The following is a 24,998-nucleotide window of genomic DNA, read 5'->3' as shown; positions in this document are numbered from 1 at the left end:
AACAGCCGTTACCGTGGTAACTGCACATGAGCCCGTCAAAGGGGAATTGTCCCAGTGTTGTTACCGTAGTGAAGCCTCAAACTTTATTTATAATATAAGTAAAGACCCGATGACCCATTACGCTTGTTACTGTGTGTATGTTTTTTGTTTAAAGTGATTTAGAGTAGTTTCGATCGTGTGTGGTCATTTTGGAGAGTGTCTAGTTTGTGGTGCAGTTTACTATTGTATTATTTTTTTTAAAGATTTTAAAACATTATTTGGCTTACCCCTCATTTATAATAAATGTGGAGACAACATCATTTAAATGATGGAAAAACTGTTTCCTAATTACAAATCTATATTTTGTTGTTATTATTAGGATAAAAAATGTATCACACACATTTGAATTTATATATTTTAAATGATACTGTCTGTATTTTGATTTTAAGTAAGCTTTCTTTCTCTCTTGTTTTTTTTTCTGATTTGCTTATACCCATCATCAATCCTCAACTTTACAATCACATCACCACTTTGTGGCGCCAAAACCTTGAAAAGAATGACACTTGCAGCAAATGTTTATTCATTCCCTTTATTGGTATCCAGCAAAAAATATATCCTGCAATTAAGATGTCAAATCATTTACCTCTTTGTATTATCTATGATAACATCTATCAGTAGATATGTCAAGTTAAATGTATACAGCTTAAAGTTAAAATTGAGCCAAAATATGTGTTCACTTTGGAAATGCAAAGATAAACATAATCCCCAACTTGATCCCTTACTATTTCACCTTCTAATCAATGCTATATTCTGACATAAATCATCAAAACTACGGCAAGATAATTAAATTGTATGTAATATTATTTATATTGTATTTTCATTTCATATTAATGCTACAAATGTGCCCGCCAATAGAATAATAAACGTTATCATTTACATAAACAACTCAAATTTTTATGGATGCATTTTTGCACACAGTGAACTTTTCTCTATAATTTTCAGTGACAAAACATGCCCGAGGGACAAATGGCGCAGTGATTGCACATAGTGATTTACCATGACAAGAAGATTACGAAAGAACAGTCTGGAGTGGGGAGAGATGGATCATACTTCAAGTCAAGTCAAGTCAGGCAGAACGTTTTATGTCCCCAGAGGGGCAATGGGTTGTGCAGCAGTAATAACCCAAGATCAAAAAAAAGCACAAGGCAATTAGAAACAATGATACAATATAATAAAAGTTAAAAAAAAGAAGAAAGAAAAACATACATCACCTTAGCAGTCTATGTTTATGTGCTACTAATATTAAAAGCAATATTTACCAAGTCAAGTTGATATCTTCATCTACTGGAGTTTAGCATTGAACTGGCTGAGAAGGAGTGTTTGTGTCTGTTGGAGGCAGAACCTGAAGGCAAAGGTCTGAAGCAGACGACGTACGCTGTCAGACAGGATATATTCTGATTCCTTCAACAACTGTTTGTCAGACCACTCAGACACACTTTTCTGTTGAGAACCTGTAATACATTTTATGTTTAAGATTGAAGAAAAAAGTAAAAAGATTTTTTTTTTACACATCATTTTGGTTTTACAGTCTTTTAACAATTACAGCGCCCAAGTAAAACTCAATGATTTCTAAATCTGGACCATTCATTTTAGTGATGACAGGATGTTGACATAGTCATGACATCTACAATCAATACGCACACCCTTGGTATTTGTTACACTAAGTTCTAAAAAGGCTTTTTTGACATAATCCGTAAAACTGTGGGGCTTTTTCAGACACCATACCATCTGCAAACCCCACAATGTGATGGTTTTCAGTCGCACTGCCGCAGCCAATAATGTACAGAACAATTCGGAGAGGAGGGAGGACAGAGCCCTGGGGGAGAACTTAGTTGATGTTGAAGTTTGTCCAGAAAAAAGGTTCATTCATCCTCACTCTCTCAAATCTGTTGGCGAGGAAGTTCAAGTTTGAGCCATCGGGCTTTGGTTATTTTGTCGTACCAATTTCCAATGGGTATTGCGTTATAACAGCTCGATCTGTACCTTATTCGTGAAAACATTTAAATTTATTGCTTTAAACTCCTGTGTTATTACTGTAAGAAGAACTTTCAGAGCCAGATTCCTGTGAAAAGCAACATAAATGGACAGATCACCGTCTCCTTTCTTTCTCAACCACCCACCACTTATCAAACAATCAACCTTACTCTAGACTCTGACATAAATAATTAGAACAGGTTAGAATCAGGAGGATTTAATTAAATATATAGATGTATGGTTTGGCTGGCTACCAAGGTGTCCACTATAGTAGAGAACGTAGTCCAGGCTTCTCAGCAGTGTGTAGGATCGCTCCTCTGAGCCAAAACCCAGCGTCAAAGCCGTGGTGAGGAAAACTGATTTTCTTTCGAGTGCTTAATTTTGCTTTTATTTTAAAACAACGGCAGAGATGATGTGTTGTTTATATCATATTTCCAAAACCGCTGGCTATAGCCTAAGTATCATCCACATCATCTGCTTGGGCAAGCCTCAGGCAGAAAAACAAGTACCCAGGTGTCTCTTTTTGCTGCAGTAGAGAACTACATCATTTAGTTTCCAAAAAAGTGTCAATTAATATTCCTCCACCTCCTCCAGATCAGCTGGAGCAACATGACCTGTATAATATTAGATGAGGAATGCGATGGAAGCGATGACTAAAATTACCAAAACATGTCAAAACAAGCTGAAAACTATATATATGTCATAGATATAGCTATATATATATGATATCACTTTTGTTTTACTACATCCACTTCTGCATGGGCCATGCCCTCAACTTCTCCCGCTCTCTACTTGTGTGTGTGTGTCTGTGTGTATATGTGTGTGTTAGATTGCCTGCGGGTCCAATCACCTTTTTAACATAGCAACCACTAACTCGTAGCAGAGTCTATGATCTGGCAGCGCGGAAGGGCAGAGTATTTGAAGATGTTTGATTTACGGTGATGAGATGGCAGCTGGGTGCTCTGCTCTGACTCCGGCACACCTGAAGACAAACACACTTATTTACTTAAGATATTTCTAGTTTTCAAGGAAGTGCATTGCAGCCAACCACATGCTCCCTGATTTTTAATCACAATGTAGACAAATTACTGCATCGTCCCTTCGTGCCTTCCAAAGTTCTCCCTTTGCCAGGAGTTTTGTTCCACCACATACCGACATACCCTATTTCTGAAGCCTTTATAATCAGTTAAATGACAGGGTTATGTCTACAGTAGCAGCTGTGCTTATATCCTGCTACCTGCTTATGTTTTATTGTCTTTGTGCACCATGAAAAAAACAACAATTCTATGATTACCAGTATTTAGGAATGGTATTTGTTGAATTCCAACTTTATTGTCAATTCACATCGCTTCGTGTGATGGGGCGTGCCATGACCCTCAAGTTAAACCCCCTTAACCCAAAATGGACCAATGGAGGACTGTGACATTGCTGTTGGATATTGGGTTGAAGTTCAAAAGAAAAGGAGAAGGCACTTGAGCAATGCTGCAACAAGATCACAAGCAGAAGGTCAATAATCACAGCTCATCTGAGATTGAACGTTAGCCTGGAAACCAGACAACCAATCAGAGAGGTCGTGTTTATTCATTCAACAATAATATAATTACATTGAATCAATAAGGGTACACACTTAAGTCCAGCCTGGTCCAATCTAGCAGCAATGTTAGTGTGAGATCCAATAGCTAATGCAGCATCTGGCAGGAGGTGGGTGTGGTTCGAACTGCTAGGTGCTGCATCTGAACATTATTGCACCTAATTGATAACATCATTAACACTATGTCCCTCAACTGCAACCACGGAGCAGGACGTCTGTGGGATCCAGGGGCATTAGCTGTTACTCATAATGGAGGCATCTTGCTGACTTTAGTGGGATGTTACTCATGTTGAAATGATGAAATGCAATCTGTGCACTGAAATTGCCCAGGGAGGAGCAAAGTGTGAGATGCGATTGTGACATGACAGATTGTTTCTGTCCTGCATATCCCTGAGCGATATACTCAACTACAAAGAATGTCCACCGATGCTGCCAGGATTTAGACTGCGACTGATGAACAGCCAGGAAAGATAGACTTCATCACAGGGTTCTATAGGTGTGTGTGTGCAAAGGTGTTTCTCTCTTTTATTGCTGCATCTAACTAGATATAGAGCGTAATGAAGAGCAGGTAGTGCGGCTTTTGCCTATATTGAAAAAAGTTATCTGCGGCTCTACATCACAGTTGAGATCCCCTTTCTCTCTGTGCTTGATTGTATGCCCTTGTCAGACTCTGTGTTACATCACTGTTCTTCATGCTGATAACCACAAACCTGCATATTTGCAGCCTTTGAGACGGTAATTCCTGCGGTCTATTGTTTCTCTTCTCCCTACTTCAGTAGCTGCACGGCACTGCAGGGGTAGTGAGTGTGCACATCACCGGACTTTGCCCATCAAAAAATGTTTTCTAATAAAACATGAGGGGAGGCCAAGAAAAACATGGCAAAGTGGCAGCTGGAATCATCTTGGAATGTATAACATTACCATATGTTTTAAGGTTAAGCCTCTGATGCCTATAGGCAGCCACAGTTAACATGTTACAAGCACATAGAAAATGTACATACAATAGCACTGTTTCTTGGGAGGAAGAAAAAAAACTGTGATGGTGTAGAATTATTACAGTAAACTGGGAAAAGTCCTGCTTGGATGATTTGAGTTTTATTCTGGCAATACTGAATATGCAGTAAACAAATTAAGTACTAAAATGTGTTGCGTAATGCAATAAAAAATAATTAACAGGGATCTAATTTAATGAGGCCTACTATTACATTTTACAGTTTCAATCAATTTTATTACCTTGATCAGCTAAAAGGAAATGTTGTAGTGTATATTTATAGTTCTGATCCTATGAAGTCACATTGTAAAATCAGATTCACCCGATCCGCTTGTCAGAAAAACCCAAAATAATAACTTGAAAGTGTGCATTCATCATGTTACCACAAAACCACACAGTCCGGTTTAGAGTTCCGTCTCCACACCTCTGGTTGGGAGAAAGAAAACAGAATATGGTCTTCATTTATCTGGAATTCTCTCTTTTTTTCTCACTCCCACCTTGGGGATGGTGCCAGAGAAGTGCGGTATGGCAACAAACCCTCTCCTTGGGGATTTTGGGAAGGAACCAGAGGGCAGTCAAGAGTCAGATAGAATAGGTTCACTGGATGTTTTTCAACGAAAGCATAAATCTAGCTCACTTACTGTTTTAACTCAGCGAGGGAAAAGGTAAACCGTGTGGTCGACTTTGGATCATATTGCCAAAGCATCTTAAGAAAAGTCTTTATCTTCCTGTGAAGGTGTATACCATATTTGCTTCATGTTTAATAACACATTATTATTAATTATATTAAACACATTATTTAATAACACATTATTTAATAACACATTATGTCTGTTAAACATAGACATGTTTAACAGACATAATGTGTTTATTAAAGTTGAATTGAATACATTACATATTTAGCAATATAATACCCCTTTGAGGGTTAAACTTCCAGAGTGTGACAGTGCCAGGGGCAGGACAGAGCATTGTTCTCACAAAAATCTGATTAACATTGACATTTTGGTTGCAAATCAGTCGCTGGCTGCTCGCCGTCCACTGCACATTTCCCACGTCACCAGACACTTCTATTGGTGATTCCCTGCCAGGTCTGAACTGCAGCCATCGTTCGTTTCCCCTCGTTTCAGGACCTTTTTATTTTCAGCTTGGCCTCCTGTCAAAGAAACACATGCTGAATTTGACTGCCGCTCTCTGACTGACTCGATCAGTCAACAACATCACACTGCTTTGGCCGTTGAAACACCTTGGTTGCTTTGGATGAATATTCAGGCTCATTGTCCTGCTGCATGAAACGTTATCCCATCCGTGTCTGACAGATGAGGTGGTATGCCTTGGATTATGAGCTGTTCTTTTGTTTCCAACATACCTTCCATCAGACTGGAACAGGTTTATCTCTGACTCATCTGTCAACAGTTTCAAAATCTGCATGAGCAAAGCGTAATATGGTCTTTGTATTTTTGAGGCTTACTCAAAGGGTTCTTATGACGAACCCTCAGAAGTTTTGCCGATGGCACTTCACAGAGAGTGGTCTTGATCTTTGGGACAAGTGGTCCAGTTCTATCATCCACTCTGTTGGTCTTCTGATTAACCAGAACTCCTGAGTCCCCAGTGTCTTATCTCTCAACACTGCGCCAAAAAAGCTGAGGTAATGTCTTGTGCTTTGGTTCATTGATTTATTCTGAGCTTTCTCTGGAGTCCAAAGGCAACAGACCCCAAATCAACTTCAGGAGCCAGTTGATTGAACCAGCTTTTCAAACGTAGCCTCATTGTAGCACAAGTGTTTACATGATGACTTTGTCTTCATAGCTGCTAGTAGTTGTTCCTTTCCTAGCTTTCATGTTGCTGGTCTTTTGTCCACCGTCCCATTAATCGCCTTCAAAACTCCACATGGTACGATGGGGACAGAGATGTAGAATGCTCCTTCTCCTGGTAATCAACTCTCCATATCCCCCTGAACTTTAGAGACCGTATCTCATCTTTGCTTAGCCTGTGATAACTTCCAGAATAACTCTTACATAATGCTGACCTAACTTCAAACGTTTGAAGTTAGGATTATAGGTTTTGGCTAGATCTTCTTTTGTGTCGAGACTTATTATTATTATTATTATTTCTAAGGCTTGTAATCGCAGCAGGCAGGGAGGGATTACTCACGTGGCGACACAAAGACTAGTGCCACAGGGGCTCCCTATCTGTCCCCCCGACGGGGTCATGTACACCAACCATTGATCCAAAGAGGTGATAAGACAACTCATGTAGCTCAAATTCAAATAAAACATCTGTTGGGTGCACAGCTGGTCAGATCGTATAGTGATTGGCGGCAGCACAGTCATGGAGGACCCATGCGCAGACACTAAGGCAGAGAGCTGCGATGAAGGTATAGCTTCAAATTAAAGTACTGGGTTTACAGATGGATGAAGGGATAAGCAAGTAAAAATAGGAAGGCAGAAGGGCAGGTTGGCACAGAGCTCTTAGCAATCACATAGGGAAACACCATCTGACCAGGAAGTGGTGGGAGGGGCTGGTCCATGAAAGGTGGGTCAGAAAGTGAGGACCGGCCAAAATGTCCTCACTCCGTAGGTTGTAGGCTCAAAATGGTCCTCACAAAGATATCTGTACAAGAGCAGACACAGACACACACACACACACACACACACACACACACACACACACACACACACACACACACACACACACACACACACACACCGACTCTGAGAGAGGGGGTGATGGGGGAGACGTGGGCGGGTACCTGCTCCTCTCCAAAGCTCTGCATCCCGATGATTTGTGCCTGCAGAAGGCGAAGTGACTTCCAGGAGGAGATAGTTCCTCTCTCGGCTCCACGGATCACCTGTGCCGCGCGGCTCAGGAGAGCAATTCATATCAAGGAAGCCTCAGTTTCCATCTCACTCCGATGTGCAAGCTGCAGGTATAGGATTTATGACGAGAGGACATAAATACTGAAGGAACATCCCCCTGCCCGTAAATTGACGTCTGGACCTTATGAGATGCGCCGCGCATGGATCTACACTGAAGTTATTGGATTTTCACTGGATGCAGGTGGGAGATTAATCTAACAGATGCGCCACATCCTCAACAGACTATGATTTTTTTTGGGAATATCTGACATGGCAAGGATACTATCCATCCTCGCGAAAATCATGCTTTTCAAACTGCTGGCATTAATTATTTTACAAGGTACGTTTGCAAGCAACACCTAACTTTCCTCCCCTCCCAACTCCTTCTTCCAATGCGCATTTTTCTTGTTTGTACTCGCTCGTTTATGTTTGTATACTTGTGCACTCACTCTGGTTCATTTCTTTTGCAACACAAGGTGTGTTGACGTGCGATGCCCTGGTGAAACCGGAGGGCATCAGCTCCGGAGGTGTCCCGCACTCCCGCACGGTGTCCGGCGGCTCCGGGACATCCGAGGCTGCGGAGCCCAAGTCCAGAGCCAAGCGCTGCACCTGCTACTCCTACAAGGATAAAGAGTGCGTGTACTACTGCCACCTGGATATCATCTGGATCAACACCCCCGAGTAAGAGCTGCTTGGCTGAATGCTATAAAATAGTATGTAGAACATCATTCTCCTAATCCAAACATCTCCGGGCTTGCAACTCATCTTCATCCTTCTTTGTCAGCGGTGGATAAAGAGAAGCAATTAAGACTATTTAACAACCCCAGATTGGCATGCGGTTGATTTGTGAGCTCAATGGGAGCATTACAGTCAAAATACTGTAGCAAGGCAAGCACGGTAGCTTTTTTCCCCGAGGCTCAGACGCCTTCGTGGTTCAAGTGATGGCAGGCCCGGCTTTAAGGAGCTCACCCTGTAAGGTCAGATGTGACTCCAGAGAGGTTTCATTGCCTGTGGGGCCTCAGGTTGTTTCCTTCACTAAACCAATCAAATGTTTTACCTTCTTATCCTCAAAGTGGCACAACTTATGAACCATATCATCTATTTACTATTTTAGTCACATCCAGTGGAGTAACCAGATGTAAAGTTCAGTTTGGAAACTGTGTTGTGGGCCATTATACGGATACAACAGATACCACATACTAAAATACATTTCTTTATTAATAAAAGTCCTTGGCAAAGTTAAATGAGACAGTAGAAATGATGTCTGAGTCAGACTCGTACAGTAAAGCGCTTCAATCTTAATGGCACCATGCAAGTGGTTATTGATTAGGTTGCATACATCTATTTGCATGCATGTCCTATGTGTCTCAAAGGCCCCAGAAAAGCAAAAATCCACTATAGATTGTATAGTGGTGAATGGTGAATGGTGCAGGTCCCTATTGTGTTTCCGAGGCTTTTAATTTTTCTCTGTCTTTCAATACATTTTTTAAAGGCCCAAACAGGCTCGAAAAAGTAAGGAACTTTTCTCTAAAATGATGAATTAAATAATTCTAAATGATATATGTTATGGGTGTTGCACATACGTTGGCTGTATTGTGCCCGTTACAGTTTTTAAAGTCAAAGCCCCTGCCCTAACCGTGCCCTAGATTTAGGAAATTTAGGAGGCAGGTCTATTAGCTTGGTTGTTCTTATACAAACTCAATCTCATTGTAACACATTTCGCCGAACTGGTGGGGCGTTGGATTTCTTCGAATTTCTATGAAACAGGAATCAGTTTATAACCGGCCCGTACATGCTCAAATATGTTCCAAACCTCACATACCTGTTAAAATTATCGATTTCAACACATCTACAATATTCAGTCACAGGGCCACCTAGTGGCAAAAGAAAAATACTGCCTTTGACACTTTGACGTCCTCATAGTACCTTGATTGTATCCACTTTAAATTTGGTCAGAAAAGCCTCAAGACCCTGATGATATCTAATTGTAAATATCGTGAGTTTTCATTAACAGATTTCTTTAATCCGTCTGCATGAAAATGTGACTTATTGTTACTACACTCCAATTCTGTAATCTTTGCCGAAACGTTTGATAAGAGTCCCAGTCTGAAGACATGTGCAGGTCAATCTTGAATCATAGTCATAAAGCCACCTATATAAAACAGAATGCTATTGGCTGTGTACTTATACTTATTACTTCTAGCATGTTATTTATATCTTGCTTAAATCTAGCCTCGTAACACCTTCACGATGGAATATAGTGAAGCTCCTAAATTGTTGTGGCTGTGGTTTTGCTGCTAATTTGCTTCGATTACTGAAGACTAGAAATGTATTATTCTTACTTTGACGTTTTGTCCTAGTATGTTCAACAGATGTACCTAAGATCTAGTTAGAAATGTCCGAAGATTTTGATGATGATTTTTCAAGGATGTCACTGCCATAGTGATGCATTATTCTGTTTGAGGTCCCTGGCATGATGCAAAGGTCACCACATTTGACACATGCTTCAGAAGGCCTATAAAGAGCAATCTGATCTGGTTGATGGCTCTTGCAGACCCCCTGCAACTTTTTTTACGAGTTGTAGGTATACGTGTCATAGGATTTAAAAGAAATATGCTTGACAGATATATCAGACCAAGACTCGAGTCGTATTTTTTATGATATTGTTAATTCACTGTCGCTCAGGAGCGTCTTTCAGTTGTCAGTCTAGTTGAAATGTGCACAGCGTCTTGTTCTCCATTTACAATGCATGACTTTTCTACAAAGTAAAATCCATGCCCACTACATGTGTGTGCATCATGCATTCATACAAAAGAAAAGTCTGTTTTATATAGAATTTATTCATATTCAACAACTAACACAATATATGGCCTGTGTATAAACTCCAAAATGACTGGATTAGTGGTGAGCAAGAAAATATTCTGTAAAGTGAGGTAGAAAAAAAACACATAAACAATAATGGAATGCAAAGAGGCAAGAACAGGAAATCTGTTTATATTATGCAGTTCTTGTCGGAGGTGGTTGACGATTCATAGATGTCTGGAGCAATCTTACTCTGTCCAGGTTTTGGCACTTGATACACAGTGATACCAGTGTGGAAAATTAATAATAATAACAATTAATATTATCAAATTAATAATAATTACTCAAATAACCACATATTTCCACATAGTCCACAAGGACTTTTGGGTGTACAGCTGTCAACAAAACAGTTTGCTCCTTCGTGCAAAATCAAAGATCATGGCGGTTAAGAAACCTGTCGCTCCATAACAGCAGAGCATCTGCACCACCCCTTGACAAAGGTGCAAAGGCCCATCCTTGCTGCTTGCAGCTTCAAATAAAAGGATGATACAGGGGGACCCGCTGTGCTGTTGTCTCATAAAATTGTCCTACGCATGCAGAGTGGCCATGCCATGAACATTTTATGCTGTCACGTGAAAAAAAAACTGAGGAAAGCACATAATGAAGTTATTATCATCGATAATAGTGGAAGTAATTTGGCTCTGGGATCTTGGTTCTGAGACAAGACACGTTCATGTTCTGATCACCAAGAGTCAGGGGCCGGTTCTGGCCGGAGACACTACGTGCTCCACAGGTTTTAAGCTGGCACTGCCGGTGATGATGAACCATGAAACGTGAACATTTCAAGCTGGCAAAGTTCCAGTAAGTGGATTTTTTTCACAATTTGCCCTCACGCAAAGTAAGTGTAACATGTCCTAACATACTGCAGATTAGTAGCAATACCTTAAAATATGATTTTGAACACCTTCTTGTGTAGAGGAATTGTGCTTTGTTCTTCCACCTCCAAAGTGCATATTAAAATCCTTGGCAAGACAGTAGAAGAGCATTCTTTCTTCCTCTGTCTTCTCGCGCCAACACTGCTGTTGGCATTTCAAGTAAAGATCTCACTTTATTACTGCTTAGCAAGTTGGGACAAATTGACATAGTTTAAAGACCGAGAGGGATGTTGACATACACCGCAACATTAATATAAATGCAACAAGTGTGTTTTCAGATATGTGTGCTCACATTGTGTTGAGCACTGCACCGGAGATAAGGAGATAAAAGAAAATAAATTCAAAAATCAATGAATTGGTTCCTTTAAGTAGAAGGTTCACCAAAACCCATGATAGGAAGTAGATACGAGGTCGTCTGCCCCCCCATAATGAAAGGTCTTTACCTTAAATGCTCCAGATTAGCCACTTGTTGCTTCATGCTTGCAACACTGTGCTAGAGAGCTTCACAGTGTGAATGTGTTTAAAGCCCCTTTTAAATGTGCAATATGTAAGTTTTGGTTGTTGCTAATTTCCAACCTTAACATGAACTGTTTACTTACCAATCCATCAGAAACATTGCCTATACAACAGAGCTCAGTCTATACAGACTGTACACAATGGTACAGACATTATACCATATTCAGGCCGGCAGAACCAGCTGCACATTGCCTGTATCTGTGCATCGTCTGTACAGTGCAAGGTAAGGCGTTAAAGCCCTTAATGGATGTTTAAATGGGACGTCCACACAGGCAAGATTACTGAAAAAATTGATTTTGATCAAAGTTGGCTGGGTGGGCAGGTGCCGCCCTGTTCTATTACTGACTATGTATAACCTCTTGTCTTGTAAAGGATGAATATGATAACTGTTTATCAGCTAAACTCAATCCCTGCAAGAAACTACATTTGCTTTCATACAGGACATTTAAAATAAACCAAAACAAAGAAGCCGGCACAGTGCCGGATTGCATGCCAGCATTCTGGAATTAGATCGGCAACATGAAACCCAGCAGCGCCACAATAATATCCCCCCTCTCTTTTGAGTGCATACCTTTTGTATAGTTAAAGCAAGGTGGAGTAAGGACACAACACTCTCGCCTTGAAGAGGCTGAGTAAAAGGGGCATATGATTCTTTTTTCAGTTATTAACTCTCCCGTACACTACAATTAAAATCTAAATGCTTTTAATAGACAGGAATTCCTCAAAGCCTTTCTTCTACCATCAGATAATAAGCAGACATTATTAGACCCTTTCATGATACAGTGAGAAGCAGAAGCCACTTCACTCTGAAAGAGTAAAAGGTAAAAGGCCCTTTGATGCTCAAATTAGTTGTAGGAGAAGAATGTTCTCCTTCCTGCCTGTCCCTCAAGACTTTACAGCTCCAAAAGCCACAACACACCTTTGTATTGTTCGATAAACCCATCACATGGTTAAAAATAGAAGAGTATAAGAGAGAGAAAAGTGATACCAATCTGATAAGCATTCAAACAGAGATATCCAGAGGGGAGGAGTAGTGTTCGAACAGGCAAGTTTACAGCAATGAACTCGCTGACTTTTTCATTTTGATCCATGCAGTTTGATCTATGGATTTCAAGTTTATTATTTAGTTATTATTCACTTTCAAAGACCTCTCTGGCAGCCCCTTTTTTCTTCCACTACCTGTTCCAGTGGTCACTTAACTAAAAACAAATGTTAGCAGGAAAAACGACTCGTCTATAAAAATGTAAAACACGAGGCAGGTTCAGTTATAACTTTGCACTTATGTGCATGCTCCTCATTGAAATCTAAACCCATATAACATGTGATATACTCATATCTCTCACTTTATGGATTGAAAAAGGAGTATATATGACACAAAATATTATTAAAAATAATAATAATGCTAACAATAATAAAATAAGTATCGCATTTCTAAGAACATGTTTAAAAATTGCTTCAAAGACAAAAATAGAAAATACAGGGTGCAATGTAATACTGAAATAGTTTCAATTCAATCAAGAAATTGAAACAAATTTAAAAGACAAAACATTATTTAAGAACAGATAATTAAGTCAAGTCAAAAACAGAAATGAAAACTGTAATCAAAAGCCATCTTATAAGAATTAGAGATAGACTACCCTGATTACCACATGATGGTTATTCCACAGTTGAGGAAAATACCCCAGTGTCTCAGGCCTCACCCTGGGGACCAAGAGCAACAGCTGCTTTGCACATCTATGAGTTCAAGCAGGGCTGTAAAGAGTGAGCATGACTCTGATGTCGATGGTTAAAGGCTGCTCAGTGATTCAAAAACAAATAATAAAATCTCAAAGTTTGTTTGTTCAGTTCTGAACACCGTGCCGCCTTGTACACATGGAATGCAATGAGGCAAGAATAGGGGACATGTGTTTATATTATGCAGTTCTTCTTGGTGTGATTTATAGATGTCTGGAGCAATCAGACTCCAGATTGATCCGTCCATGTTCTGGCACTTGCTAAGTATAACAATATCTGATGTTTGTTTATAGATCATATTTCGCTCTGTACTCAAAAATGTGATTTGTCTCATATTTTTATTGTTGGTAAAATAGAGCCTCTGTCTGCTTTAACTTCTCAGACGCACCGTACCCTATGGAATGTCGAGCTACCAAGGCCCTCAGAGAATCAGACGGGCAGTTGTTGGACGACCAACAGAACGTCAGGGGGCAAAGACTCAGCGTTGCATCTGTGTGCTGGACGCAGACCCCAAGTGCCAGGATTTCTGTCTGTCAAGGTCAGTCTGATGATTTCTGTAAAAATAACATTGAAGTCCAAGTTCTCATCAGTTCTATTTACATTAATTATACTGTTGTATATTTGTTTAATAACAGGATTAATATAGGTGAATATTACTGCGTATATTTGTTACATCCACTCTCATGGAGAAATACATTTTTTTAATTGAGTTTCAGCAAGTTGGGATATGTGAGTCAATTGTCTACAAATAGACATTTGTATTTATGTAAAATATGCTGAATATTATTTTTTAACTATTTTAATTAATACAGGTTAAAATTATTTTATTTCACTACGTTTATATCTCTTGAGGAGCTTAAACAAAAATCACATGATCGCTTTCTGTTTGCAACCCTTCACTTTTTCCAACCGCCATTCAATGATGGATGATAATTATTATTAATGGCCTTTATCCAAGGCAAACTCAGTGTAGACAGACAGGGTTGGCAATAGCAGCGTGGCAGCGGCAGCAGTCGTGTGGACACACACATGCTTACGAGCCTCAACAGCTCAGGGAAGTAGAAGTCATGCACAGGTGAGGACAAAAAATCGTGCTTATGAAATCATCAATGGTCCAATTGACTGTTCACCCCATTGCCAAATTGTCCCTCAAGCCACTGTTCAGCCAAGTGAAACTAAGCTTTCAACAGAAAGGCTTTGTTACAAAGTGCGTATTCATTTTGTAAGCTCTTTGAGTATTTCTCAGGAAAAGTGGGTCTAATGATGGGGTGCTGGTTTTTGCACAAAGGGACATGTAGTGTTTGGAGCTTGAACCCTACAGAAACTATGTCGGCCTCTGCAGCTTTGATTTTGACCTGTTTTAACCCATCTGGTGACATCTTGATTTCGCTTATATTATACAAGTGCATTACTAAATCACTGAGCAATTTAATCTATAACTTGATGATGATCTTGATGTGAAATTTCCCCTTCAAAGCCCACTGCAGACAGTGCCAGCCAGGAGTCAGGACAGACTTGCCGGCCCTGGATGACAGTTTGAAGCCTCTCTGACCTCTTCTCTTCATCTCGGGGGCCACGGACCCTTTACTCCTATTCGGCCCCTTCACTCACGGCTTGGCTCTCGCGCTGCCACAGGCACACTCAAGTCAAGCAAAGAACTTTGGAGCAAGTTTCATCAGGCTGAGCGGTTTCAAGAACTCTTCAGCAAATTCAGTAGAGATCCCTGGAGGCTATCCATGTTGCGTTCCCTCCTAAGCACCGCATGAGGATCATAATGCAACTTAATGGAACATAACACAATAACCAACAATCTCCCTCCTGTCAAGTTTGATTAGACAAATCCTTCGTATTCATGCCTGGTAACTGAGGGCTGTGGACCTCACTCGACTCTTGAAACATGTATCAACCTATTTGAGACAATTACTACTTCTGTAAAAACACTGAGAAGCTAAAACATTCAAAGGAAAGTAAATCCAAAGCTTGGTTTTCTTGGTCCTTTAAAATTCCAAAACATTCAGAAGGTTTTTGTCCACCTGTGTTCTGCAACATACTATTGAGCTCTGGTTTATATAGCTACTTATAGCCAACCTCTAAATAACCATAATAATTAATTATTCCTTAAAACTGCATAGCTTTGGGAATGGGATCTAAAAAAAAAAAAGTTGCCAGTTTTGGTTGGATCACCACTGAAGTACTGTAAATTTGACATTTTTCACAGTTTATCATCACATTTGGAGTTCGTAGATATTCTGCTAGACTCCGTAAAAACAGGGTTTATTAAAACGGTGTTGTTCTTTTTGTGCGTTTCATTGCCTTATTGTAAATAATCACCTGTTCACTGAAAGTTTTTTCTGATAATTTATTATTCCCAATCTCTATCATCTTTTTATTGGACTGCATTGTCTCCCAATGAACTAAAATGTTATAAAACTACATACTTGTGTTATTTACTCTTGAAAACAAAAAGGCACAATCAAGTAAGCAGACAAGGTTTTGTTGGTGTCTGAGTTTTGGTCCATGTAATTACACTACACTGAGACCATTTCCATGAAAAGGAAGCCTTAGCATTGAATCTTATTCTGAGGTTGCCATTGCTGCATTCTTACTAATTGTTGCTAAACAGTATAACAAAACTCTGAGAATCAGAATTGTAGCTGGTTATTGTTGCCTTTTTGTTGATGCTACAACTTAAATCAAAAAGTGGACATCTAAAACTTATTTCCATTCTCAAAGTTTTGGTCTCATTTGTGTGGCTCATTCCAAAACTAAGGTTACATCCATATTCAACATTTTCATTCTAAAACAGCATTTTAAAACTAACAAAAGGTAAATATTGACTATACTCTGGAGTTGGTTACTTAGTTACAGCAAATCCTAAAAACCAGAAACAACAATTGTAAAAAGTAACAGCAGGGATTTCTTTTCTTGAACCGAGGATTCCTTAACAGTAAGTGTTTGCAGCTTTGCTGCTGGTAGTCAAGTCGTGACTAATAACCAATCACAGAGTGACTGAGGGCGAATGCGTCATTGTTTCCAAACGTCGACAATTTTGGCCGCTTTCCCCCCCAGATTACAATAACACCAAGGAGTTTTCAAATTAAAATGGAGCCAACAGCGTTTAGAAGCTTCTCAGTTTTAGGTGTTAAAGAACTCCAAAGTAGCGTGTTATGGCAAGCGCAAACAGTGACGCATTTTAAAATTAATTAACGGTGTAGTGCGGATGTGGCCTAACTCTTATCTATACACTTATCTGTGACGATTTCCTCTGCTGGTCTGTAGATGATGAATCAATAAACATCATAGATATAGATTTGATTTGATTCGATTCGATTAGATCACAAAATACTACAAACACAGTATCGTAATTGTGTAGTTATTTGTGTCGATAAATATTTGTATGTTAGTTGCCATAGTTACATTTTGTGCACGTATTTGTATGTGAGTATCGGAGAGAAACAGACAGAGAGCGAGTGAGAGATAGAAGGTGGACAGTAAAGAATGTGTAGAACTTCATACAATGTGATGAACATAAAGGTAACATTCGGATCAATGAACAAGAGTCTATTTTTTTTAATTGATTCTCTTATGAGAAACACAGGAAATTTACTGTTTAATGAATAATCACAGAATTCATAGTGTTACAGAATCCAGTGGTGAAGCCCTTCTCCAAACAGGACAACAATCATTAACATAATATGACGTATAGGAAACATGGAGGGGAAAATGTGTACTCTTTCACTTTGTATTTGCCTCTTCACTTTGTACAGTATGTATACTATGTATTTATGTACATTTATAAATCTCATATTGCTATATCTTTATACATCAACATGTAGTGGAATAATATACAGGGAACTAATATGGAACTGGAGGTGGACTGTGTGACAATACATGTCAGAAACTATGCTGTAAAGCTGTAACTGTTGTAACTGCTCGTATTTATAATTTGTGAATAGTCACTTTCCTGTCTGTTATTAGCTAGTGATAGTGCTTTTACTGTTACTATGGATTCTAGTGTTAAGAGATTATTTTTCTTTCTTTAACTTGTAATTTGATGTTTACTACCAAAACCTATTTTTTCATTACCAGGCTAATATTGTCTTTATGTTATTTTCATAAAATTAGCAATGACTGTATTGATTCTATCCGATCGACATGTAAATACAGTTAATTTCACTCTCATACACGACCTCTACTCCATGGCGTAAAAATAAACGCCATTGTATGCCACTCCCTGTGGTTTAATTAAGCACCACAAGTGGTTACTCTCCTGTTTTTATTATTAAACATAAAGTAATTCTTACGCTTTTAATGTAAATTGTCACTCTGTGTTTGTACTATGCTCTTTGTATGGATAACATAAAAAATATTTATTCTTTTCGTCTAAACACATTTGCGTGTGTCTCAGTCAGTAGTCTCAGAGCCAGACTACACAGTGGAAATAAGTACATAAATCCAGTGGAGTAAATGTCTTTCATGGGAATGGTTGAGCTTCTCTGGTCTAATGTGGGGAGGTGGTACACAGCTGGGCAGCCTGGGGTCTTATTGTCTCTTGGGTGTGTACAAGGTCAGCAGCAGTTCCTTAATTCTTATTTTCCCTAAATTGTAGGCTCAAGGACACTTAAGTAGTATTCATGTACACAGAGTTACATTTTAAGATCGTCACCAGTCCAGACCTACCCCACATTCCCTGACTGAGCTCTAAAAAGCCACTATATCCAGGTATAAGCTTGCCTTCGACTGTCAAGGCTACCTCCGGTGTAATTTCATATTTCGTCTCTCGAAACGGCCTGTGCATTGTACAGTTGCCAAATTTTGAATGTCAACCTGTAAAATTGTACATCAAAATTAAACTGAGCAACAGTACCTGCATGAGGATTATGAGTTTTTGTTTTTTGTTTTTTTTTGCAGATGTAGATTACACAAAGCAATCGCCAGTTACTGGCATGACCTTGCACAAAAGCATACAACAGATATTTATAGGAGCCTTGCGAAGCCACGGCTGTGATCATTTTCCCAGTATCACCAGATCTCATGTTAATTATGTTTTTTTTTTCTTGATAAGATCGGTTTCTCATCATAGTGAGAAAATAAAATATAATGACCTGTGATGATGGGTTAATTTTCTTCTTGAATTGAGAAAATACGCTTTTGTTGTCTCAAGATGAGGAGAACAAAAATCCAGTTATAACAAGGAGCCTACTTATCATTAGATCACAAGATTATTAAACTTGACAACAGAATCGCAAGGCTAACTAACTTTTCTTTTCTCTCAAGTTGTTGACCCTAAAATACAACATGTTATTTTGTAGTAAATCAGAGGATGTATTTCATACGGAAGAGCAGGATTTCTGTGGCACGAACACCTTTCCCCCCCGTAGCACAGAATATGAGACCAACTGGGCCGTTTGAAGCCCTAATACCACCTATCATCCTGGAATGTCGCGCTGAGTCTACCGCAAATAAGCTTACCCTGGAGCCTCAGTATAAACTATCTGCACTAAGCAGCAACAATATCAGTCCGTGAGCGAGGCCTTATTCCCACAGTACACCCTGGGAACTGTTCCTGTGCAGACATCCTGACCATTCTACAGGAGGTTCAGGGCCCCTACATAGCTTATGGGTAATTGTTTGTTTTCATTTTTATTAAATGAATAGACATTTGATCCCATACCCTTAACATTTGATAATTACTGACAATTGGAAGATAATGACCACTCTAACCATTTAAGTCTTTCCAGATACGATGATAGTATGTATTTTGCATTTGATCTGGCATATTAAACATATAACATAATATCTTACATTCAATTCCTCCCTAAGAGTGTTGCATTATACTCTTAATTTGGTGCAGAAAAGCCAATTGTAAAAAAAAATCGAATTAATTAGGAAAAATAAAATATCAAACATTAAGCCGTCTCTTATCAAAATATTGGTTTATAATATTTATAATAATTCTTCAGTACGTTTTTTGCTAACAAAGTATAGAGATACATTTAAGGTCAATGCTAGAAGAGGGTAAAGGTCAAGCATTCTTCTTGGTTAGGGTCAGGGCTAGGGAATGTCAATGAGTGTTTGTGTGTGTGTGTGTGTGTGTTTGTGTGTGTGTGTGTGTGTGTGTGTGTGTGTGTTTGTTCTTTCTTTCATCAAAGCCTCCCATCTTCTTCGAGGATATTACAACCTTAACCCATTGTAATTAAAGCTTATTCCAACCTTAACCTTAACTTATACTTTTGCAACCCGAAACCTATCTTAGCCTGACCTTATCCGAACCTTACAACATGTCTTCAGCTTAAAACTTTCAAATTTACATCATGGGGACTTACTTGTTGCCACTCACACTCACATGGAGTGTGTAAGAGCCTCTGATGTTCCCTCTGTAGTGTTTAAAGAAATACAAGACTTCTTTGAGAAACCTCCACAATGTCATTTAAAAACATCCCATATTTTCTCACACTGTAGCACGTTTTCCCAAATTTTGCATGATTATGCACTGAGTTATTTAAATTATTAAATATGTGTCAAATTTGTCTTTCCAAGTTTTTCTGTTAAAGACAAAAAATATTTTTTCCACGTCTTGATTATATATTTTTCTGTTCATTTCAGTTTGTTATTTTATCAATAAAACAATTACTATCCTTCTTGATAACTGTGATCTATCTGAGGAAAATTGCAAACTATAATTGTATATGTTGTCTTATTTGCTTAGAGTCTTTTAATTATTTTATTTTAAGCTAATTTGAAAACCATTGGGTAGTATTTTTCAGTTCCAAAAAAGTTTTAGCTATTAGGCCATCACTTTGATGAAGGAGATTCAGATTTAAATTGCTTTTGGGTTATTTAAATTCAAATTCAGATGATCATACACAAAACAAATGCATTGAGAAAATGGAACTATTAAAGCTAAATTCAGTAGTATCTAATATGACTTGTTTGCACTGATTTATTAATGCAACTGCAAATCCTTGGTTATTATTATAAGTTATTTTTCTATTCCCTCTAAATGATCAAATTGTGTCTTGGATGCTCTTTCTCAGCCACAATCAAATCCAGTTTAAAAATCAAAAGTGAACTGTGCCTTCTCCTATACCAAGATGGCAGTGAGAGTGATTTGATCTTTTCAGGAATTTCACCTTTCCATTATTTAGTATAACACAAAGGAGAAAAAATAAAACACTGCTTGAACATTTCCTTTTTTAATTGAATCTTCTCACATAAGTGCTTGGAATAAAAAGTGTTGCTTTAATAAAATTAAAATGGGGTGGTTAGTTTAATAAAATATTAATTACAAAATTAAAAAGTGCAGTAATGCTAAATATTGTATTTACTTTGTGTGTCAATAACTGGCACACAGACAGTTGTTGGCATGCTTACTTGAAGGGAGATTAAAAAAAGAAATAACACAATGCAGTAGAAATTTACACGTATTTATTAACATGTACATTATCAAATTATAAAATGGATAAAATGGATTTTCCTGCATCGAGTTTCATCAATAAACACAATAATGAGTCCATGTGGAAAAAAAGTAATGACCTGAGTTCAGCACAAACAGTCCAACAATGTAGCAATCGGTAAAACAAACGTGAATTTACATGTTGGTCGAACTATCAAATATTCAAGTGATACGTGCAGCTATTTACACTTATTAAAAGCAGAGTGTGCTTGGGCCCTCATTGACCATCTTTGACATTTCAGAAATTTTCAAGACATGATGTTTTTAATTAAAGCCCTATTTAGGAACACGTGTGGATCAAACGTATTACACATTTTCAAACAAACAACAACAATGATGCGTCTCTCTGCTGAACCAATGTCTTCCGTTGGATGAAAATCACACGATCACACGATCCACTTCATCATCATCTGTCATTTTGATCTATTCTGATTGGGCACCTCTGGCTGACAATCTGCTCACAAAAGCTGCTGCACCACTGATTTTTGTTTAAATTGACCAAATAGACTTTTTGGGCATTTGGTTTGGAACAACTTCGTTTTAGAGGTCAGTATTTTATTTATTATTATTTATTTAGGCCTGGTAGATTAAGATGGGTACAACCTAGGTAGATGTAGGTTAGTAGAGGCGGGTAAAGATGTGGTGGGTGCAGATGTAGACATGACTGTGTAAAGGTCATTAAAGGCCTGTATGATTATAGGCAAACTACAGCAGAGTGCACTGGAAATTTGCAACATTTTCTATTTTTGGAGAACCCGCATTGCACCTGCAGGATAAATACCGAAATGCAAACTTCCTGGCCTTTAAGGTGGAGGAAGTTAGTTCCAGGGGGTTTTAGAAAAATGTGTTTCCACCCTGAGGCACGAGTCTGTAGAATTCTTCACTAAAGTAAATCATACAGGGTAAAGTCTTTCACAACATTTGACTTCTTAAGTAGCTGAAAGTCTAATCTTACATCAAGGAACGGTATAACATGCAAACACTGGTTCATTCAGGTGGGGAATGTGAGGAATGTTCCTATTTGAACTGTCGTTTACACTCAATGACCTTGATATTCATCTTTTGGTTTATTAACATAATTATAAACAACAAATTAAGCTCTGTGTGGGTTTATGTATACCTCATGAGATCACGGTCTCAATTGTTTTGCCTTATAAAAGGAGAAAAACCTTCTATGTAAAATAAGCGTGCAGTCTGCAAAAAAAATTGCGTTAACTCACATTTTTTAAACAAGGATTGAAAGGCCTGGAAACTTGTTTCTCAATCAGCTTCCTAGAATGAGCAATGTAATACTACATGTGCACACTTTCTTCCGTAAAAGTGTTGGTTGTTTCACATGAAAGATTTCTACATATTTTCGTTTTGGCGTCAATTGTTTGTTCCATGAAGTATCTAAACAATTAGAGCACTTATGTAGTACCTCAAGGTTCCACTCTAGGGCCCATCTTTTTCACCAGTACATTATCTCAGCATTGCTATGCAGACAACAATCAGCTATACCTCTTGGTTATAGAGGCAGCTAAAACTTAATATGATATTGACTTAGCTTTGAAATTCTACAATCACATCACTGTTGTTAAAGGTTGTTACCTCCGGTAAAGATATTTCACCAAACTCAAAGCCTTTCTCTCTAAATGACCTGGAGATCCTTTTAAATGAATCACGAATGAGTGGATTTTTGAAATATTCTCTTCTGGGGTCATATCCAGTTGTCTCACAACTGTTGTCTCATCCCTTCATTGGCTACCGGTCAAGTATAGGATTGATTCATCTTAAAAGATAATTTTATTTGTTTCAAAGCCGTTACATGGCCTTACCCCACAATATATGTTTGAGATTCTTTGCTCCCTTAAAGGGGAGTGAAAAGGGAGTCCCTCAGATCCTCGAACCAGCTGCTCCTGGCTGTCTCTCAGTCGAGGCTGAGGGGTAACACCATTGTCTATTTGCTGAAGAGTTACCATTTACAATTAAGTGTTTCACTTCCATATACATATTTAAAGTTATAGTTTCATTTGAGCTGAATAAAAAAATACAATTTGGTCTTCTTTTAACATTATATACCAACAAAATAGGTTGTGTTTCTGTACAGCACAGGGTGTAGTTGCTCTTAAAGGTCAAGTCCCCAGTTGCTTCAGAACAAGAATGTTGGTATGCAGCCAGATGTTGGATGGATTTCCATAATGTTAAGTTAGTACGTATAGGAGGAAAATGAAAAAAAAAAATGATGACAACATGGAAGACAACTGTTTCTGAATTATGTAGGAGATAAAAACAAAACCAGCAGCGGTGATAAATCATCTCTTTCCGGGTTTATGACCTTTGCCAGGGAGCTTGTGTTTTCACCTGTGTCTGTTTATTTGTTAGCAGGATTACGCAAAATGTACTGAGCTGATTTGAACCATTCTAGCTGAGAGGATGGGGCATGTACCAGAGACAATGATGTAGAACTTATTAAAGAGGCGTATCCAGGAGATTTTATCCCTTTCATTAATATTGTGAGGCAATTTTCATATTTACCACATTTACAAAATGTTTATACATTTCAGTCATGTGTAGAAAATCCTGACCTTGGTGGACTTGGTGGCACAAAAAAAAATATTTAAAATTACATTAGGGATATAAACAAGCAGTAGTTATTTTTAGTGGTTTAAAAAAAACAGGACAAGAAGAAAAAAAACTTCTAAGGCCAAAAACATAGTGTACAATAGTAAACACAGAGAAAGGAAAATATGAGCTAATGACATTCACAGTAATGTGTTATGCACAGGCTGTCCTGAGGCTGTCCTGAGTTCCACCAGTAATGATTTCGACAGACCAGTCCCATCAATGGAAAAGTTCTGTCTTTATTTGTCTGTTTTGCTTTTTGTAATTTGGTTCCTTGTTAATGAATGAAATGAATTTGCTTGAAAAGCTTCAGTGTACCCTTTTTCCCCCCTCACAAAATAGTGGGTGACACAGTTAATGAAATTAAGCAAAAAGGACGGGGGACAAGTTGTAAATTAAACATATAAAGACTAAAAACACGCTTCCTACCTGCAGTAATATGGTTAAATGTTTGTACTCGTAAAAATCTCTTTGGGAGGATGATTACATTCTCATTTATCTGAATAGACCTGTCTGTTAGGGCCTCATTCGATGATATGCCCACAGGGAGTGCAGAAGTATAGTGTAGCGGTGCATGTTGTAGCACCACACCTGCTGCAGGTGTAATTATGTGTGGATTCCTCAAAGAATTTAATAGCATTAATTAATGATTTGTTGGCCTTTGGGCTTGATTAATGTTTCCCTATAACATCTGTATTTCTGCAACGTGACATCTGGCGCAGTGTGCACCAGGTGTCACAGATGTTGCACCGCACAAATCTACAGTGCCAATCAGTTCTGAGTAAAAATGTGCTTTGTTCCACTTCACTTCAATATGTATTTTGTTTGAAGTGTTGATATGTAATTATATGTTCTGCATGCACAATATGTGCGTGTCAATCAATAATCATTAATCATTATCATTGTTTGTTTTCTTTGTTTCAGTAATTTTGAGACTTTTACAGCTTAAAGACCGAGAAAAAAAATAATCAATCAATCCCGGGCGGCTCCTGTGAAACACCAGGAGGAACGTGGGGAGGTAAAAACATATCAAACTGTTTATTGGTGCATGAAGCTATTCTACCGCGAACAGCTTATCTGCGTATTGTCTGGATTTTTTTCGGAATTTGTTTTGGCACGCCTGAACAAGCCTCAAGGACACATTTACTGTCAGATTGATAAAGCGATTCGGTGTAACAGCACATTGCTCAGTAAATCAATTCACGCCTGTCGATGTCGAGATTATTGACAGATTTAAACTTGTACCTTCCAAAATATCTCTACGTGCAAAAAAAAACAAAAAAACAAGACCATAAAATATATTATGTCACAGCTTTCAATTTCTGCACGCGAGTCAGACAAACTGTGTAACCTTGTTAGTAATTATACAGTAGCAGTAGACAATATATAGGTTAGTTGAACTAAGAAAGGAAAAAAATGGAAAAGTGGAAATGCTACAAGAAATCATAATTCACTGTGCTGGTGACTCCACTCGCAGCTCCTCAGCAATGCATCAGTCCGT

The 24,998-nt window shown here is 38.4% G+C and overlaps 1 protein-coding gene across 1 annotated transcript; it reads left to right on the top strand.

Annotated features, from left to right (window-relative positions):
* Window positions 1–7,325: 7,325 nt before the first annotated feature.
* Window positions 7,326–15,735, top strand: edn3b (endothelin 3b). The gene is made up of 4 exons (XM_035160375.2): window positions 7,326–7,790; window positions 7,927–8,131; window positions 13,820–13,975; window positions 14,915–15,735. The coding sequence occupies exons 1-4, from the start codon at window positions 7,721–7,723 to the stop codon at window positions 14,967–14,969; spliced, it is 486 nt and encodes a 161-aa protein (XP_035016266.1). The 5' UTR covers window positions 7,326–7,720; the 3' UTR covers window positions 14,970–15,735.
* The last annotated feature ends 9,263 nt before the right edge of the window (window positions 15,736–24,998 follow it).

This window comes from Hippoglossus stenolepis, chromosome 6, assembly GCF_022539355.2.
Source record: "Hippoglossus stenolepis isolate QCI-W04-F060 chromosome 6, HSTE1.2, whole genome shotgun sequence".
Classification (NCBI taxonomy): domain Eukaryota; kingdom Metazoa; phylum Chordata; class Actinopteri; order Pleuronectiformes; family Pleuronectidae; genus Hippoglossus; species Hippoglossus stenolepis.
The sequence above is the reverse complement of the archived record's forward strand: the minus strand, read 5'-3'. Positions and strand labels throughout refer to the sequence as shown.

Bases quoted from the DNA above. Each gene is read 5' to 3' on its own strand.
- edn3b (XM_035160375.2), top strand. From the start codon at position 7,721: ATGGCAAGGATACTATCCATCCTCGCGAAAATCATGCTTTTCAAACTG. The intron at 7,791-7,926 runs GTACGTTTGCAA...TTGCAACACAAG, and splicing joins GGCATTAATTATTTTACAAG to GTGTGTTGACGTGCGATGCC. The intron at 8,132-13,819 runs GTAAGAGCTGCT...TTAACTTCTCAG, and splicing joins ATCTGGATCAACACCCCCGA to ACGCACCGTACCCTATGGAA.